Genomic DNA, 18,881 nt, shown 5'->3' with positions numbered 1-18,881 from the left:
CTTTTGATTATATCCAACTTGCATTCCAATTTCTACAAAGCAATGCTCATAGGGTTGGGAGTGGCCAGTACAAATCGTACTGATAAATTTTGGCATACAGGTTCTGTTGAGGAGTATAGCTCCGAGGAGTTTGACGGTTGAGGGGTTCGTGCCTACGCTCGAGTTTGCTGATCTTATCATCAAGCTGTTCTGAATGAATGCTACTTTTGATTCCGCCAATGCGGTGATGTAATAATTTATATAATTCCGCACTATTTGTACTCTGATATTATCGTTGTATGGATGTGATATTCGACTAGGAATTTGGGTAATATGATCTACCACGGTCTTATTACACTTCAACTCTGTGGATTTCCCTTCGCGGAAATTGGGGTTGTTTCAACATTACGAAGAAATGCTTGCAGCAGTACGCGTATAAGCATTGCAACATATGCAACATCCAGTATGAAATACTTGAAATATACATATGAAACAACTGAAACATAGCCTTGCAATATGTCTAAAAACACCTGAAACACTTAAAATATAGCGTTGTCGGCGGCCACGACATACCTACTAGGGAACTGCGGTAGCCCCCTCCTCGACGGAGGCCGGGGACTCGGCGATGACGGACTTGGAGGCGGCGGCGAAAGGCCTTGACGACACGCTCGACATCGGGCTCTGGGATAGCGCCATAACGCTGGGAGAGGATGATGGGCGCTGCGAGGATCTGCACGAGGCAGCGCACCATAGAGTACGCACGTGTGCTGCAATGGCGGCCAAATGCTGAGTGACGGGAGTGTGGGGGATATATTCCTGGATACCACAAAATGGTAGAAGATATGTTAGGACTTATGAAAATTGTAATCTAAATAGAATACCTATCATATAGTCGACTAGGATATTTTTTTATAACCCTACCCCTTCAGAGTATATAAGGAGGGGCAGGGGTCCCCTAGTCGGCATCTAGACATCTCGATACAATCCATCAGAACAAAGGACGTAGAGTATTACGTCGTATTGACGGCTTGAATCTGTCTAAAACTTGTGTCTTGGTGCTTGTATTACCATCTAGTTTGTGATCACGCGTAACTCTAACACACACTCTACGATCGTGAGTTCGTCGACAGTGACACACCAGATAGAGGTGTGCGTGCTAATCCCGTGACGAACCAGATGAACCTCGACATCAACAGCACGTTCTCGACCACGGCCCTGTGCATCAACTACTAATACAGGCTGCCGTTGGGGAGGTGCTCTACACTACACAAGGAGGCTCGCTGCGCGGTCCGATCGTCCGGAGTCCAGCCGGGTGTACCACGGACTCGAGGGTGGTTTCACGCGGTACACCGTGGTACGCAAAATCAAGCAGCATATCGCATCTCGCAACGAGCTCCAGAGTCGGACACGGAAGCAAAGTGAAGGACGAATTCATCTGCACAGAGGCGTGCGATCTGTGGGATCATCCAATCTTGATCTGCTGGTGGCTTCAAGCTCGGCCTCACGCAGATTCGAACCCATCGTAATGCCGAGCATGGATAGAGCACGGAACCTGATGACATCAACTGCAGTCAGAAGACAACAGACAGCTTCTACAGAATTTTTTTCTTACAATAAAACAACTTCAGCCAACTTATCAGCCGGCTTTAATACCAGCCGAACAGGCTCAGAAAAGCAAAACATATCAAGTTGCAAGACCATACAAGATGACGTCGTGTACAAGTTAGAGAGAATTCCTTATTTGACACTGGGAAAATGAGTTATTTCTTTCTTGATCCTGAAATTTTCTTCGTTCCCTATTTGACACTCACTTCAACTTTCATCCCTAATTTGGCACTACCGTCAAATCCGTTAGCTAATGGTGTTAACGGGCTGTTAAAAAGACGTTTTTGCTCCTAGAAAAAAAAGTGACGAAGCAAATTTGAGAGGAAAAAAAAACCTGCACCCGCCTCTGATGCATGCGCCCAGCTGCAAAAAAAGGTGCATGTTTTTTTTCCTCTCAAATTTGCTTCGCCGCTTTTTTTCTAGGGGTAAAAATATCTTTTTAACAGCCAGCTAACACCGTTAGCTAACGGATTTGACGGTAGTGTCAAATTAGGGATGAAAGTTGAAGTGAGTGTTAAATAGAGAACGAAAAAAATTTCAGGGCCAAGAAAGGAACGACTCATTTTTCCGGTGTCAAATAAGAAATTCTCTCTACAAGTTATGCCCAATCAGCCATTAAAGCATGACAAAAAAATGCATGGAAGCTACTAGTGCAAACTGACGACTACGAGCCGCAAGTACGAGCCACCAACGAGCAGCTAAGCGAGCCGTCCAATCCGTCAAGCGAGCTGTTTACTCGGACATCGTGACACGCTGACTACTCCACTCAGCCGTCAATTTCCAAATCTAATCCGCCTAAGGCCGATCAGTAACATAAGGACGACATCGTCTAGACTACTCGCTTCAATCGTCTGCCGCGCCGTAATGATGATCGCCGTGAAGAACGACGCTACGACGACCGCGACCGCCGCCATGACAAGGCCACACAATTTCGTCGACGCCGACCAGATAACATCATACGTCGTCGACCAGACGTTCTGACTAAAAATAAGTATTCTTCTTATATCTGCATTTAATACAATTTTCTCCACGATTTCATCATGTTTTCTCCAATTATTATTTCTTCATTTATTCTTCATGATTACTGTCTCCGAGATACTCCATTCGTTCTCCATGTGAAATATCTTTAAGATACTCCATCGACTCGTGGACTAGCCACGTTCTCATTCATGTTATCTAGAAACGGCCCTGTTATTGATCTCACACCTACACGTGCACGGGTGCCAGCGCTGTGCGTTATGGACGGTCGGCAGCAGCTCTTCGGCGATGCTCGTACTCATACGCGTAAATGTGTGCCAGCCACTCTACGCTATGGGGTATGTGTGTGGCAGAATCGTCCAAAATAACTTGCTTTCGGAGGCGCTCGTCTTTCACTAGACACTAAACACCTCAAAAGTAAGCTACATCGGACAATTCCGTCGAGCACACTCCAAGAGAGAACTCGAAACAATCCACGTTTTACATCCAGAATCCAATAATGAGTACGAGCTTACAATACTTAGTCCATTTCATACAACAAGAGTTCTTGAAAATTATTTATTACAATACCAGAGTTCAGAGTGCGATAATTAAACAACGGAATAAAAATAAACATCTAGCGGAAATGATACAAGGATCCGTCTGTGCTCATCAGAAGAATCCTTCACACAAGAGCTACTCCTCAAGCTGCACCTACAATAGGGGTAAAATAAACCCTGAGTACACAATATACTCGCAAGACTTACCCGACTAGTGGGAATAGTTTCCCGACTCTCAAGGATATGATAGGCAATATGTGTTTGCTGTTTTCTTTTTGTTTACGGAAAGCATTACTAATAGTTCATCCTTACGGTCAAGTTTTATTAGCAGTCATGATTACTTCTTTAGCTAACCATTCTAGGTAAGCACATGTTCTACTTTCAAGCAAGGGTTAAGCAATCAGAACCATTTCACTATATTTCATCTTCCAGTTCTTACTATGGTGCTAGACCATAGTCAAGTCGTACCGTCTCAAGGAAACGGCGATTCGTGAACCAATGTATCCCAGTTGGGTACACCAAAACACACGCCCTGTTTGTACCCTAAGCACAAACAAGACCAACCCATTCCACTTCTGTCACGGGGTCCAGGTCCCCGTCCAAACTTGGACTCCAAGCCCCCACACTTGAGATCCGGTCTCAACATGGTGCTTAGACCTCCACCTTTCTCCGTCTCCAATCAGTCGGTCCAGAAAGAGCCGAAACCACGATAAGAGCGTAACGATTCTTCCCGCTCCCATAAGCAAGTATGTGCTCAGGATAATAAGTCTGCGACCTGACTACCATCCACAGCAACGGACGGTCCTTAATCGACACGAACAGGAAAAACAGTGTAACCAAGCTAAGCACCATTGGTCGTGGGACACAACATGTTACACCAACCATTACCCATACTATATCCCTGCCCTGTCTCAATTTTTTCTTTCATTATTTTATTATGAGAGTAATAATAATCTCCTATTGTGAGCAATGACATGTTACTCACGCTCCGATGACATAAGCATAGCATCTACTCGAACCTGCACTAGTAAGACTCTTAGGATAGGTATATCTATGTATGTGGTTTTCATGAAATTCATGTAACATAAATGCACAATACATATATATATACGGTGAATTATAAAATAGAGGTTATGCACCGGGACTTGTCTTGGACAGGTGCGGTGTCAGCTGAGTCAGTCAGTGACGGCTTTGGGACCTCCTCCTACACGAGAATCTCCTCTCCATACTTCTCGACGATCTTCTCGAACTCGTGATCACCGGTGGTCACGATCTCCGTCAACTCTTCTCTAGATGCATGCGATGATGATGCAACACTTAGCATTTGGACAACAACAACTCTTAAAATAAGAATACGCATACTAAGCTACTAAGATAACTCTAATGACTAAGATACTAAGTTAACTATCATTTTCATCAAGCAAAGTGTTGGGTTCAACTAACAAACCCTTAGCCTAGCAATTTAAGGATATATCTTTATTTCTACTAGTGATTTAATGTATATTGAAACAAAGAGTATTTAACTACCCTAATGCTTAGTCTATTCTAAAGCTACAAAATTATAGTGAGCACATAATAATACAATCAAACTGCTGTAAAAATTTCAGGATCAAAACTATCATCAATTCACAACAAAAAATTCCTATAATAATTTACTTAATATTATGAAGCACTTTCAAATGATTTAATAGCTCCTAGTGCTAACACATATAAACATGAACTAAATACACCAACAGATTGATCACAATTTTAGGAACCTAACAAAATTTATTTCGTAATTTTTGAACACCCACACGAATTTATATTAATTACCAAAGATCAGCTAGAATTAAATTAGAAAACCATTCACAAATTCCTAGAAAAAGAAAAATCAATCTGACGCGCGGCCCACACGTGCGGCCCACACAACGCGGCGCGTGCGCGCGCAGCGGCCCGCTTTCGCGACCCACGTGAGGCCGGCCCATGGCAGGGAAGCCCGCGCGCTGGCGTTTTTGCAAAAGAGTCCTCGATTTTCTTCCGAATCACACCTAAGCCCCAATACTATTTCCCCCTCTCTCAAATCTTCTCACTTGACCCCTTGACTTTTCGGGAATTCCCCCACGCGACCCTCGACGACTCAGCGCACGGCGGCGCGGCGACGGTGACACAGCGCGGCTGCGCCGGCCACCTGGGACCTGCACCGGCCCACGTAACGGGCCAGTCACCGTCTCCGACTCGAGCGGCTACGCTAAGCGTCGGTGCGGGTGACATGACTTGCCGGGGGAAGGCTACAGCGGCGCACGGCCATCCGCGACGGCGATGCCACTGTTATGGTGAGCTGGGGCAGCTACAGACCTAATTGGTTAGTGCGCAAGCATCAGGTGGCTACCATGGACCAGGCCAAAGCGACGGTTGGAGCGGAGGACGACGGTGGAGGGCTAGCCACGTGCGGTCGAGCTGTGCGGTGACGCACCACGGCAGTACGGTGGCGTAAGCGATGACGGTGAGGCGGTAGAGGTTCGGCTAAGGCACGCAGGGCAAAGAGGGGTTTGAGGCGAGTCTAGCGGTGCAGCCAATTTGGCTCGAGGTGGTCAGATGGGGGCTACCCTCGGTGATGGGCGGACTCGGCCTTATCAGCACGGTGGCGGGGAAAAGCTCCAAAATTAAAGCTTGGCCGGGCACCATTCAAGGCGGGGTGGGAACGGTTGGCTAGGCGGCTTGATGGCAGAGCTAGAGACACGATGAATCGGGCAATGGTGACTTCTCCCTGCTTGTTTTAATGGCGCGACTCAGTCCACCATGGCAGCAGAGCAGAGAGAGGGGAGGGGTAGGTTAGAGCTCAGCTCGTCCTCGCCTTGGCGGGGCGTGACTGGCCACTAGCGAGTCGGCACACGTGCAAGCGCTACGGGCCATCACGGCTAGAGGGAACGTGTGCGCGCCCACGACCAGGCACGACATGTGTGGCCGTAGTGCCATAAATGGCGAGGCGACGACGCCGGTAGCAGGGACAAGGCCACGTGCGTGGTGAGGCGAGCAGTAGCGGTAGTGGCTGCGCCACAACGTGAGGTAGGGAGGGCAGCAGCACAACAGCAGTGCGGCAGTGGATGGGGCTGCAGATCGACGGAGTGGCAGCGGTGGTCATCGGGGCACAGTGGCCAGCAGCTGGCTGGGCAGGCGGCCAGTGGCAGGCGTATCGGCTAGCCATAGCCAGACCGTAGCCAAGCCACGGCCAAGCCAGGTCGGCCTCAGCTGGCCAGCGCGGGCGAGCACGGCACGGCAACACAGAGCGACTACGCGTGGTGACCGCGCGCATAGGCGAGGCAGCCCGAGACTGTGTTCGTGCACAGATTGTAAAGCGTCTCTCAACACTAATCCAACTCGGTTGCGGCTAAATCACCTTGACCATGCTGAAGGAGGTACATCAGGCTACCATAAGGAGCAAAATCATAGCACTGACCTTTAGCTAAATTTTTCAGAATTAATTCACCAACATAGCATTACCATACTGTTATTGGACTTAAAGAATTTTTTCTAGGTCTTGAGCTGAATTTGATTTCAAGTTTCATGTTTAGGCTATTAGAAATATTAGCTAGCAATGTTATTTTTCCACAGCAAGTATTTCATGGTCATCTACAAGGTTTGTACTTCAAACATTATTTAAGCATCACACACATGTTCTATAGTATTTTGTTCCATGAAAATGGTTTAAAACCCTACTTGATAATTGTCTGAGTTATGGAATAGCATCTCATTTAGCATTTTTATTGATTATTTTATGTTGCAATACTTCATCTATTCATTCCATCACATGCATTATTACATAAACATGATGCTCATAACATGATTTAGTAATTTGTTTAGGGCGTAATATCGAGGGTGTTACAATGGGCTAGTCGGGGCTGGTGATGCTATGCAGAACCAACAGAAGGAAATCACTCATATTTTAAATATGACATTTTAAACAAATATAATGTTTATCTACTCTGCTCTACCGTCTTTATCGTCGAGTTCATATATTTTTTCACATCATGTGCTATCGATTCTACATATTTGTATTACAGGGGTCCGGTTCGGTCAACGAGCTTATTTTTTACGCTCGGGGACTAGATCAGTCGAGAAGGACAAGAGGATCACTGCCCAAGGGGTCACACCACCTGGCGGTCGCACTTCGTCGCCGACCAGTTGACCAGACTGCTCGGCGCTCACTTTGACTCGGTGCTCACTTCGTCGCCGACCAGTTGGTTGGGCTGCTCGGTGCTCGCTTCATCGCCTACCAGTTGGTCAGATTGCTCGTCGCTTGGGTTTCATCATCAGCTACGCTGGGAGCTTACCAGCTATGCTGGGGACTCCTCGGTATTCGGATTCTTCGTACTAGAGTCACCAACTAAGCTGGGGACTCCATCGTCGGTCAGATTTTGCTACGTCGTGAAGCTGAAATTCTCAGAGGGAAAATTCACCTGCCGGTTTACTACGTTTTGACGGTGTTGCATGTCATGTGTGCTATCAAGCTGCTCCACGCTGTTCGGATCAGGGTTCTGATATGATCCTGGGCGGCATGTCAGGGCCTTGATAAGTACATGGCAGATGACGCTGGCTATTTCACGCATCAACACTGGAATATCATACTCGAGCAAGTTCGAGGCCTGCAGACCAGTTAAACTGGTCGGTTGTTTATTTTCTCCGATGGACTACCGACTAAATTGGTCGGATTACCAGTTAAACTGGTCGGGCTCATGCTTGGGGACTAAGTGTGTACACTTCACCTCGCGGTGAGTGTACTTTTCTTAGCTAAGCTGGGGACTAACTGTGTGATCGGCTACGCATCTGGAGTCTTCTATTTTTTTTACTCTGCCACCACGTGAATTATTTACCTAATGTCAGGCTCGGGGACTAAGTGGCTACACTTCACCTAACGGTGAATGCAGTGCTTTTTTCCTAATTCACCCTCCTTATTGACTAAGTCATGGATGATAATCATCCGACCTCGCAAACGGTGTCTAAGTGGCTATACTTCATCTGAGGTGAAGAAATCTCAAATTTAATTTTGAGCCCTTACATCCTTTTGGTAAGCCTTACTTGAGTAAGTCTGAGGTCTATTTACTAGTTAAACTGGTCATCAACCATTTTCACTGGCCGGATCATTAGTTAAACTAGTCGACCGCCTATTTTACCGTTCGGACTACCAGTTGAACTGGTCGGATTACCAGTTAAACTGGTTGGCTTCAAGTTTGATTGCTCGAACGTGATCAAGACAGCGTTGCTGAGCGGATACAAGGCGCTCGGGGACTTATCCCCGGGTACCACAAGATGGTAGAAGATATGCTAGGACTCTTATGAAAATTGTAATCTAAATAGAATACCTACCTTATAGTCGACTAGGATATTTTTCTTGTAACCCTACCTCTCCAGAGTATATAAAGAGGAACAGGGGTCCCATGGTCGGCATCTAGACATCTCAATACAATCCATCGGAACACAGAACGTAGGGTGTTACATCGTATTAACGGTTTCAACCTGTCAAAATCTTGTGTGCCGTTGCTTGTATTATCGCACAAATTTTGGAGTCCGCAAGCTGACGTACGGATGCCATACAAGCTAACAGAATAAATAAGATCTTGCATGTACGTGTGTATCTCCAGGAGGCATGCAAACGCCCTCGGTTCGAACATGCAAGTACCTCGGCGACAGACCCCGTGTTTTAGTGCACACGAAGGCCACGCAAAGATTGCTGTGATATACATGCACTCGTGGGTCACCTGGAGGATCCCGCAAACGGCGGTTCATCTACTCGCCGAGATGCATCAAGCGACTACACCCGTTCGGCTACGTCTCCGCGTACCCGTCCAACTGCAGCGAGCCGCCCGAGTGGTAAGCAAGCCGTCCACGCAACATCCACCTACTCGGATCTCTTGGCGCCCGCGGTAGCCGCCGGGGCGGTGTCCGCAGATCCCTCGCGGGGCGCGGGCTGGCTGCCCTCAGCGGCAGCGTTGGGGGCGTCCTCCGCCATGGCTGCGCCATGTTGGGGAGAGTTCGGAGTGGACCATGCCGTAATCCATGGCGGCGAGCGGAGAGGTCGCGTCTCTGGACTCAACTGAAGCCAGGATGCGAATGTTTCTGGAGTAATTTGTTTTTACAAACTTTTAGAGTGGAGTTGAGAGCGAAACGTTGTAGGCCGTCGCGGGCCACGTTCGGACACCGGACTCCCTAACCAGAGAAGTGCTTCGCAACGTTGGCGTGGTGTGGCCTCCTAGTCCTAGTGCGAGGGTTCCCTGATGCCCTCTTGTTGCTACGGTGTCCAAAATCTGCAGTGCCATCTACTGCGCGCCAAATCAATCCTCATCCGATTAGAAAGCTTCTTAAAGATGGCGTTGGATGACGTGTGGCCTATTCTACCTAATGTTGGGCCCTCCTAGGCCCACTAAGCTTGTCCTGGGCGCCCACGGCATTCTAAATCTTGTTTGATCTTCTAGATCTTTAGCAAAGTGCATCTTTACACCATATATACCTTATTTTGCAACATGGATAAAAAATATAAGTAACTTGCAAAAAACGTTAGTTTCCAGGGGTTAGTCAGTGGCATATATAGCATACAAATTAAGCATAGATATCAGGAGAAATTGATATATGAAAGATGTCGCTACAGATAGCTCCAATAGTATTATTATAGAGTTTTGACGATGAAGTATTATTCTAGAGTCTCTAGCATCTTGAAGATCAAGGTGTCATGCACAGACCCCAGACTGGTCGACTGTTAGGCAGCCCAGAGGCTGCACTCAAGTGTTCCAGAGGTCAAGTGGCTAGTGACATTTGTTTCTTTCCCTTTCCTGACCGCAAATGACATGTTCTCTAGGTGTTTTTGGCATAACAGGGCATGAGGAAAACCTAGGATATGAAAGATACTTCCATGCCTTCTGGTCACTCAAGCATGTCTGAAACAAATTTCTAAGCACTCTGTGACCGGAAGGAGTTTTGAGGCTTGTGTTGCTTCTTGGGTCAATTTCACATTTCTGCCACATTTCGTGTGCTATAGCTCATGAATTTCTAACAATTTTGGGGCACCGACGACTACCGGGTAGCTTGGATGTATCGTTCACTCATCCTAGATGTCTAGTGCCCAATGGAATGTTTTTTGAGCCAGTTTCGAGATCCAGATGATGCATTGCTTTGGTGTTATAGACCCTCGAGGCCTCTAGACATAGGTTCATGGATTTATGGTGTTTTCGAATGCCTTGGTTTGGCCACTTGTTAAGAGTCCATGTGTGAAGTTTAAGTCACTAGAGGAATGTGTTCGTTGCACCTTGGTGGTCACGAATGATATGTTCTCAGGTGTTTTTGGGGTTACTAGGGCATCGGGAGGCGAATGATTCAAAGGTTGTGCTTACACCTTCTGGTTTGTTCCAACGCGTTTGGTATGACTTTCAAGGCATTCTAAGGCCTTTGGAGTTTTGGTTTTTTTTTTTGGGGGGGGGGGGGGGGGGGCACTGAAATTATACAAGATCACAGATTGCCAAGAAAGCCCTGCTAAATGTGTCGAAACAACAACAAAAAACATAAAAATAGTCACATGAATCACCAGAAAATTTATAACCTGAATATTCGAGAGGCCCGAGGGGCACAGAGAATCCAAATAACCCGTCGTATCATTCATGACTAAAACTAGGTAGAGAAATATTACATCAGCTACACTACATCTTGGCAGCTAGCCGCTCCGGCCCGGTCTCAACTCTCAACTCAACGCGGCACAAATGTAAAAGTCAGCTTCGGATGGCCAAAACTACACGAGTGAGGCTGCAGAGTAATAATACCACAAAAAGAATGGACTGTTACCTTCAAATAGTATTCCGTTACGGTGGCCACTTTTGCCGTGAATTCCTCCGTTGAGGCACATTTGTTCCCCCATTTCAGAGAAACAGAGCACACACGTCGGCGTACGGGCACAACCCGATTCGCCCTGGAGAGGGCACAACGACCGTGACTGACCAGCCGGCGGCCTTCGCGGTGGCCGGCCGCACCTATCGATGTCAGTGGCGTGGCCTGATATGGCTCATAGGAGCATGGCCTCGTGCTCGCGCGGCATGCAACACGGGAGACGGCGGCGACATGCAGCAATGGCGAACCCGGTGACTACAAGGTCGCCGCGGGTACACGTCAGGTGCGTGGGGGTGCTAGAGGGGCTGTTCTGGGCATGGCTTGTGCGGGGTTGAGTAAGAGCGATGGGGCGGCTCACCATGCGGAAAAAACAAGGCCGGCGGCGAGCAGGACGGAGGCGGCCCGCGAAGCAGGGCTGCCGCGCGGAGTTTCGGCCGAAGGAGGTGCACGCGGTGGTGGTGGACGCGACAGTGTAGCTGGCTTGGTGGAGGCGCCTCCGATTGGAGCTGTCCACGGGAGTTCCCCGCGTTGCGGCCATGGCGAGCAGCAGGAACAACGCATCTGGCGGCGGCATGATCTAGCGTCCCAGAGCGGATTTGCCCAGTTCAGGTGAGCCGTGGTTGGAAGAAGTTCGGACGGACGTGGTGGTACGCTCGGCCGAGGCGCTGGTGGTTTGCACCCATGGTAACAGCGACGGCGGACCGAGAGCCGACCATGGCGGCGGACAGCAGCAGTTTTGGCGACATGGCGTGGCTCCGGCCTGGAGTTGTTTGCTATCGTGCGCAGGGGTGATAACATGCTAGCGGAGATGGTGGGGCACACGGCTCGGCAGTGGAACGGTGGTGCCAACGGTGGGGAATGGTGGTGGTGAGAGTTGAGAGCAGATCAACGGCTCCGAGCTTGGCGTTCAGACACAGCCATAGGCAGCCATCGTCCCAGATCCCAACCATCGCGAGTACTCATATATGCATGCACGCAAACTCGATTGATATATGATCCATGCACGTACGCACAGTCGCGCACACAGGGCACTAGTCTCCTGGCATTCTCCACGGAAGTGAGGGCGTGAGGCAGCTGCGGCCGCCGCCGTGCGGACCCGGCGCGGCTGGGCCGTGCGAGGTAGCCACGCGGCGTAGGGCATGTATCACTGCCTATCAGCCCCATGCCCAACCAGACAGCTGGGTTGAGAAAGAAAGGTGTCTCGACGGAGGAATTCATGACAACAGTCGCCATCGTGATAGAATAATATTTGAAGGTAACGGTTCGTTCTTTCGGTGGTATTTTACGTGACGAACGTTTTTTGATGATATTTTTTAAATGTCGTGAACTTTGGATGCTATGAAACCGATTTTTCCTGTCTCCAAATATTGCTCGCAAGTCGCAATTGGTGCCAATTTTCTGAAAGAAGGAAAAATCCATAGGATCAGCAATGAGCTCCCACCACACGACAAGTGTCGAGAAATCTAACGAAGCCGCGCGCGCAGCAGGAGCAGGAGGAATGGACAACGGATGGATGCTCTGCTTTCTTCTTCTTCCCTCCTCCACACATCCCGTTCCTACCGCCCAGGAGTGGGGAATCAGTGAGCTCCTTCCCCACCAATCATATCTCCATTATCCCGCGGTTCCGCCCAGCTGCTCCACATCTCACCACGCGCGCGCGCACACACACACACACTCTCTTCTCCAGCTAGGAGCCAGCTCGCTCGCCTGCTGATCACTGTCGCTTGCTTGCCAGTCACCGCCTCGATCGCAACGCCCTTGGCATGGCGTCCGAGGTGTGGCTATCGCCGGCGTCTCGCCTCCCATCCCTCTCCAACGCACCACCTCGCTTCCGCTCCAAGCCAGCCGCCACCACAACCGTCTCTTTGTACTCTTCCTGCCCCCGCCCTGCTCGCGGCGCCCTGCCTGTGCTGCGCGTCCGCCGCCGCCGCTGTCTTCGCGCCACAGAGCAGCAAGGTCCGCCACCGGGTGCACTCCACCTGTTCGACTTAATTAACTACGCACAAGTTCGGTTATTTATCCATCTAGTCTAGCAAAGTATATATAATATAACTGGTTTGCTTTCCGTGGCTGTGGCTTTGATTCGGCAGGCCAGGTTCAGGAGCAAGACGACGAGGTGGTGGACAGCAACATCCTCCCCTACTGCAACATCGACAGGAAGCAGAAGAAGACGCTCGGAGAGATGGAGCAGGAGTTCCTGCAAGCCTGTCAGGTTTTGTTTACCCTACCTACAACAAGGACATACATACATACAGGATTTTCAGCTTAATTCTTTGATATAATTTCGCTTGATGCCTCATCATTGAGCGTTCCCTCCAACGAACCAGGCCTTTTACATTGACCAGAAGGCCATCATGTCCAACGAGGAGTTTGACAACCTCAAGGAGGAGCTCATGTGGGAGGGGAGCAGCGTCGTCATTCTAAGTAAGCATGTTTATTTGCTCCACTACTAACAGCCTGTGCTCAAGTCTTTGCGCAAAAAATAGGTGGCGTCGATACAAATTACTACTTTCCTGTGTGCTGTTTCCAGGCGAAGATGAGCAAAAGCTTCTGGAAGCTTCCATGGCCTATGCCGCTGGCAGCCCCATCATGTCTGATGCTGAATTCGACGAACTCAAACTCAAATTAAAGGTTGGGCCTCTCCTTCCATCCTGTGTACTTGCAAGGATGATATATATACACACTTCATGTCCATGTTCGCTGACAAAGTTCTCTGCTATGCTGTTCGATCACCTTCGTTAGACAGACGGCAGTGTCATTGTGATGGAGGGTCCCAGGTGCAGTCTAAGGAGTCATAAGGTAAATAATTGTTTTAAAAAATATTAGAATTGGAGTTATGTATTCCAATGGCAGGCTGATTACCTTTTACTCTGTGCAAGTAAGTATTCTGATATGCATCCTATATGGTACAGGTGTACAGTGACTTGAATGTTGACTACCTAAAGATGTTCCTGCTAAATGTTCCAGCCACCACTGTAGCTCTGGGACTGTGAGTTCATCCTTCATTCTTATACTTAAATCTTCTTTTATTATATATCTATGACTGTTCCAGTTATTGTTTTACTTACTTAAGCTAGTAGGCTTTAATTTGTTGTGTTTGTTCACCCTCTTGATGAATATCTAACATTACTTTCCTTACATTTAGGTTCTTTTTCATTGATGAATTGACTGGTTTTGAGATCAATGTGTTCCAGGTCAGTGTCCACCTGATTCAAGTACCTTATTTCTTATCCAATTTCTTACTAAGCTATGACCAAATATGCGATACATCCTGACAATTGCCCCTCTGACACACCCCCTCTCTAAAGCTCCACTACTTAGTCCAAGAAATGTTGAAAGAATAAATATTTCTTGGTATTTATATTTTTTTTGGATAATAAAGCTGTACGTATCAAATTATAGTTTTGAAGAATGACCACAATTTGCTTATTAATATTGCTCTCTGCCTGTTCGAGGATAAAAAAATTACCCATGCTTAAGTCATTGGTCTAGGTCCACATCCTTCTTCTGTTAACTCTGCATTCTTCTTGAATAATGCAGCTGCCAGAGCCTTTCGGATTCATTTTCACATGGTTTGCTGCTTTGCCCCTAATATTGTTCTTAGCACAGTTATTGACTAAGGCTATAGTCCAGGACTTTCTAATCCTCAAGGTATTTGTCCGTCGCGCTAACCATTGTTCTTTATGGCAGAGTATATATATTGAAGTAGAAAGGAAACTGATGATTTTATTTTTCTCTGGATCTAGGGGCCATGTCCAAATTGTGGTACTGAGAACCTTTCCTTCTTTGGGACTATACTATCAGTCTCTAGTGGCGGTACAACAAACAAAGTGAAATGTGCAAAGTATGTCCCTTTATCATAGATTATGTCACTCTTGATGTGCTTATTTCTAAGAAGCATCGTTGCGATGTTCTATTTCCAGTTGCAGTACCGAGCTGGAATATGACTCAAAATCTCGGGTGATCACACTTCCAGAAGCATCAAGTGCATATACAAAGGTACGAGTCTACACTCTGCAGCATATGTAGCAGATAAATGAGTGAAACGTTTTGTACTGCTTGCCTTGCAAATTAGTATGAACACCCCTCAAAAAGCTTTGGCCCACGCTTTTTGTTGCGACAACTCTGGTCTCTGTTTGCAGCTGGGTATGGAAAAAAATGCACAACCTTATACCAATGATGTTTAGCTGTTGCTTTGTAGTCAATCCAGTAAATATGCTGGCCAAGTACAAATAGAGTTACCTGTTTATTTGTTGTTCCTAAAATGTATGATACATAGACTGCATTTTAGTGGGGACATATAACATCAAAGTAACTACAATGAAGTGTCTGTCATAATGGTGCTAAAGAGCTCACCTATGTTGAATCAAATTTCTTATCTAATGATATAAAATCAAAATGTGGTCAAGCGCATGCGAGACACACTGTGTGCAGCCTGAAAAGTGACAGTTCCGATGATATAAAATCTGGCATTTTATTTTAATTTCTTTTTTCAGGAACAGGGAGCTCCAGAGCTTGCGAATTCTATAGAATAAAGGTGGCTGTCCGCACAGTATAACAATTACTAGAATTGGTTTGTAGCAGCCTCAGCTGGGAATCTGTAGCAGACTATGGATGGTCATCATCCATGATTTGGATGAGTTGCAGAGTGCTGTGTGTGTATAGGAAGGAAAAGCTTAGGTGCAGCTGCCGCCTGCCGATTGTACAATCACTATTGACAGTCCAGTACGTTGGCATGACGTATGCGATCATCTCAAGTCCGGGCTTTGAAGCACTGATTTTGGCAATGAACATACAGATATGCATGCAAAGCCCAGGTCTACTGACCGGCCACGGCCAGGCTGACTGATGAGCCCAAGCCCAGCACACGGCCCACGTAACCGAACCTCCTTCTCTAGCTTGCTATATACTCGGCCTCTTTCATGTTTGAATAGCTTTAGTTTGTTCCTCAAGCAAGCTGCAATCAGAGAATTAATACCATTCCAGATCGATGAACAGAATTAGCAAGCAAGCATTTTGCATTGCTCCACCAAACAAAAATTCGGTCGCCTAAATGTTAGGTTATACACATGATCGATCTAGGTGCATATATGCACAGCTTTTGGCTTTTGCTAACTTTTGCGTCCACGCAGCAGCATGTGCTCGAAACAAAACCAGTCCTAATCTGAACAAAACAGCCAACAGGTACGGTGAACTTGAAACGAAACATCCATGCAGGTGCTAACTTTTGCAGCAGCATGTGCTTGAAACAAATCCAGGTAGCATGCATGTTGCTCCAGCTTTCTCTCTACTCATCCTGTAGCCCTCGGTAGAAAGTGTAGGTAATGTCATGTGTTCTTTCGTTCTCCGGAAAATAAGGAACCGTCATATCCATCACTGCCAATATATAGTATATAACCTCTATCTATCTAGCTAGCTACAGGTGTGTTCAACTTTAAGCAAAACACATGATGCGTGCAGATATAACCCAGTCGCCGACCTGCTGCATGCGTTTGTTTCCCCTTTTAATTTCTCTGCACGCATGCCATGTGGCTATTTTGATATATATCCTGCCATTTTTTTCATCACAACACCAATCCCGATCGCTACTAGAAATATAGTTTTAGTCAACAACATTTGTAATTGAAACTTTCACTGACGGTTCACAATCGGTATAAACCATTTTCACCGAACCTATGTGACTCCCTCCCCCCACGTATGCTTCCTTAGGATGGTTTGCAATCGGTGGAAATCATTCTCACTATCGGTAGAATATGTGACTCTCTCCCGCCATGTGTGCTTTCTTAGAGTGGCCAATAGACACTAGTAGAGAAACGACCTTTGATCGACTTTAAAATTTGGCTGTAGTCCCGGTATTTTTCGCGTCCGGGACTAGAGAAACATTTAGTCCCGGTTGGTAGATTCAACCGGGACTAAAGGTCCCTGCCTAACGGCTACTGCGCCAGGCTTTTGCTGGAGGGGACCTTTAGTTCCGGTTGGAGCTACCAACCGGGACTAAAGGTTCACTTTTACTCCTGGTTTGTATCTCCAACCGGGAGTAAAAGTCTACTCCCGGCTAAAGGCTCCATCCGGGACTAGAAAGGGATATTTAGTCCCGGTTTCTGTATACAACCGGGACTAAAGGTCCCCTCCTATATACCCCTTGTTCCTCCCCGAGCCCAAGCCACTTCGAGCTCAGTGTTCTTGCTTCATCGCCGGCCTCTCTTCTTCCTCATCACCGGTGATCACAAGATTTCTTCCATTCCTCCATCGATTCTTCGGTTCTACTCTCATGTTTCATCAGTAGCTTATTTCATTTTGTGGACTAGATATATGTGGTTTTTTTATGGTAGATTTTTTTTATTTGTAAGCCATTTAAGCTCAAAATCACTTTAAAGTTTGCATATTTGGATGAAGGAAGGTTAAAGTAGTTATTCAAAACTAGTATTGAGCTTTCATTTCTAGCATGCATAGCCCACTTCATGCTTTAGAGATATAGAGAATTTTAGAGTTTTTTTTAATTTTATTTGTTTATAAAATGAGAAATTTATATTATATTAAAAATGAGTATAGAGAGTAGATGGCAACTGCTTCCGGGTCCTCGGCCTCTCATCGGGTTACAAAGCGACTGAGGCCGGACCTCCCTCTCATTGCATGCAGCAAGTGTGAGGAGAAGATTGTGATAGAGTACCGGGTGAGGAAGGAGTGTCCCAACAAGGGCCGTATCTTCTACAAGTGTCCGGATCGCAATGTGAGTTATTTTGTCGCATTTGATGATTATGGTTAATTTATACTTATTTTCATGATGATTGTGATTAAAGTTCTAATTTTTTATTTTAATTTCAGTGGGATGGCACTGGATGTTCAGGCTGGTACTGAGAGGAAGAGTATGTTGAACACGTGCAAAACTCTCTTGCACAGGCGTTTACGGCGGCTGATGAGGCAGTTATCCTACGGAAGAAGCCCATAGATGTTGAACAAACGCATGATCTGTCTGCTTTAGTTAGGATTGGCCGCGAAATCCTTATGCTGCTGAAGTGCATTTTAGCTTTAGTTTTTTAGTGATAGTTGAGATTGTCTACATTGTAGCGAGACTTTCATAAATTAATACCTTGTGTGGTGGCATGCATGTCGTATAATTAACTAATTATGTTCTAGGTTTTAATATGGTATATATGTCATGTAATGCAGATGAGACAGTATTGGATGTACAATGCTGATCGCCGCTCCCAAGAGTTTATTGAGGGCGTGCATTCTTTCTTACGTGTGGCCGAGGCAAACAAACGCGGTGGTTTCATGTGCTGCCCATGTGTCATATGTAAGAATTTGAAGGAATATGCTAGCTCAAGGAGTCTTCATTCACACTTGTTGAAGTCGGGTTTCATGCCAAACTATATTTGTTGGACGAAGCACGGAGAAACCAGGGTTGTAATGGAAGAAGGTGAAGAAGAACAATGGGACGATGATGACATTATTGCTGAATATGGGGCCTTCAATGATACTACAATGGGGGAAGCTGAAGAAGAGGTAGGGGTAGAAGATGAGCTCACTGATGATCTTGGTCAGGCCATTCGTGACACACAAAGAGAATGCGAAAGTGAAAAGGAGAAGATCAAGTTCGAGCGCATGCTAGAGGATCACAAGAAATTGCTATACCCAACTTGTGATGCGGGACAGAAAAAGTTGGGTACCACACTGGAATTGTTGCAATGAAAGGCAAAGAATGATGTATCTGACAAGGGATTTAGGGAGTTACTGAAAATCCAAAAGCAGATGCTTCCGAAGGATAACGAATTGCCCGCCACTACGTACGAAGCAAAACAGACCAGGTGTATGTGTGTGGGATGAGCATAAATAGGAGCACTTTGACCTATGAGCATTGTTGTTTGTAACAATCAATGATTGGCCTACTCTAAGTAATCTTTTAGGACAATCAAACAAGAGATATAATGC

At 46.7% G+C, this 18,881-nt stretch overlaps 1 protein-coding gene and 1 pseudogene across 1 annotated transcript; one reads left to right on the top strand and one right to left on the bottom strand.

Annotated features, from left to right (window-relative positions):
- Positions 1–555: 555 nt before the first annotated feature.
- LOC136518347 (MFP1 attachment factor 1-like) lies at positions 556–9,087 on the bottom strand (annotated as a pseudogene).
- A 3,428-nt stretch (positions 9,088–12,515) lies between these two features.
- Positions 12,516–15,723, top strand: LOC136516786 (PGR5-like protein 1B, chloroplastic). Its single transcript, XM_066510268.1, has 11 exons — positions 12,516–12,905; positions 13,040–13,161; positions 13,277–13,373; positions 13,480–13,580; positions 13,692–13,748; positions 13,862–13,938; positions 14,095–14,143; positions 14,490–14,600; positions 14,696–14,793; positions 14,873–14,948; positions 15,446–15,723. Exons 1-11 carry the CDS (start codon positions 12,713–12,715, stop codon positions 15,482–15,484), a joined length of 1,020 nt encoding a protein of 339 aa, XP_066366365.1. The 5' UTR covers positions 12,516–12,712; the 3' UTR covers positions 15,485–15,723.
- Positions 15,724–18,881: the final 3,158 nt, after the last annotated feature.

The sequence above is a fragment of the Miscanthus floridulus genome, chromosome 17 (genome assembly GCF_019320115.1).
Source record: "Miscanthus floridulus cultivar M001 chromosome 17, ASM1932011v1, whole genome shotgun sequence".
NCBI classification, from domain to species: Eukaryota; Viridiplantae; Streptophyta; class Magnoliopsida; order Poales; family Poaceae; genus Miscanthus; species Miscanthus floridulus.
This window is presented reverse-complemented; position numbering and strand designations above follow the sequence as displayed.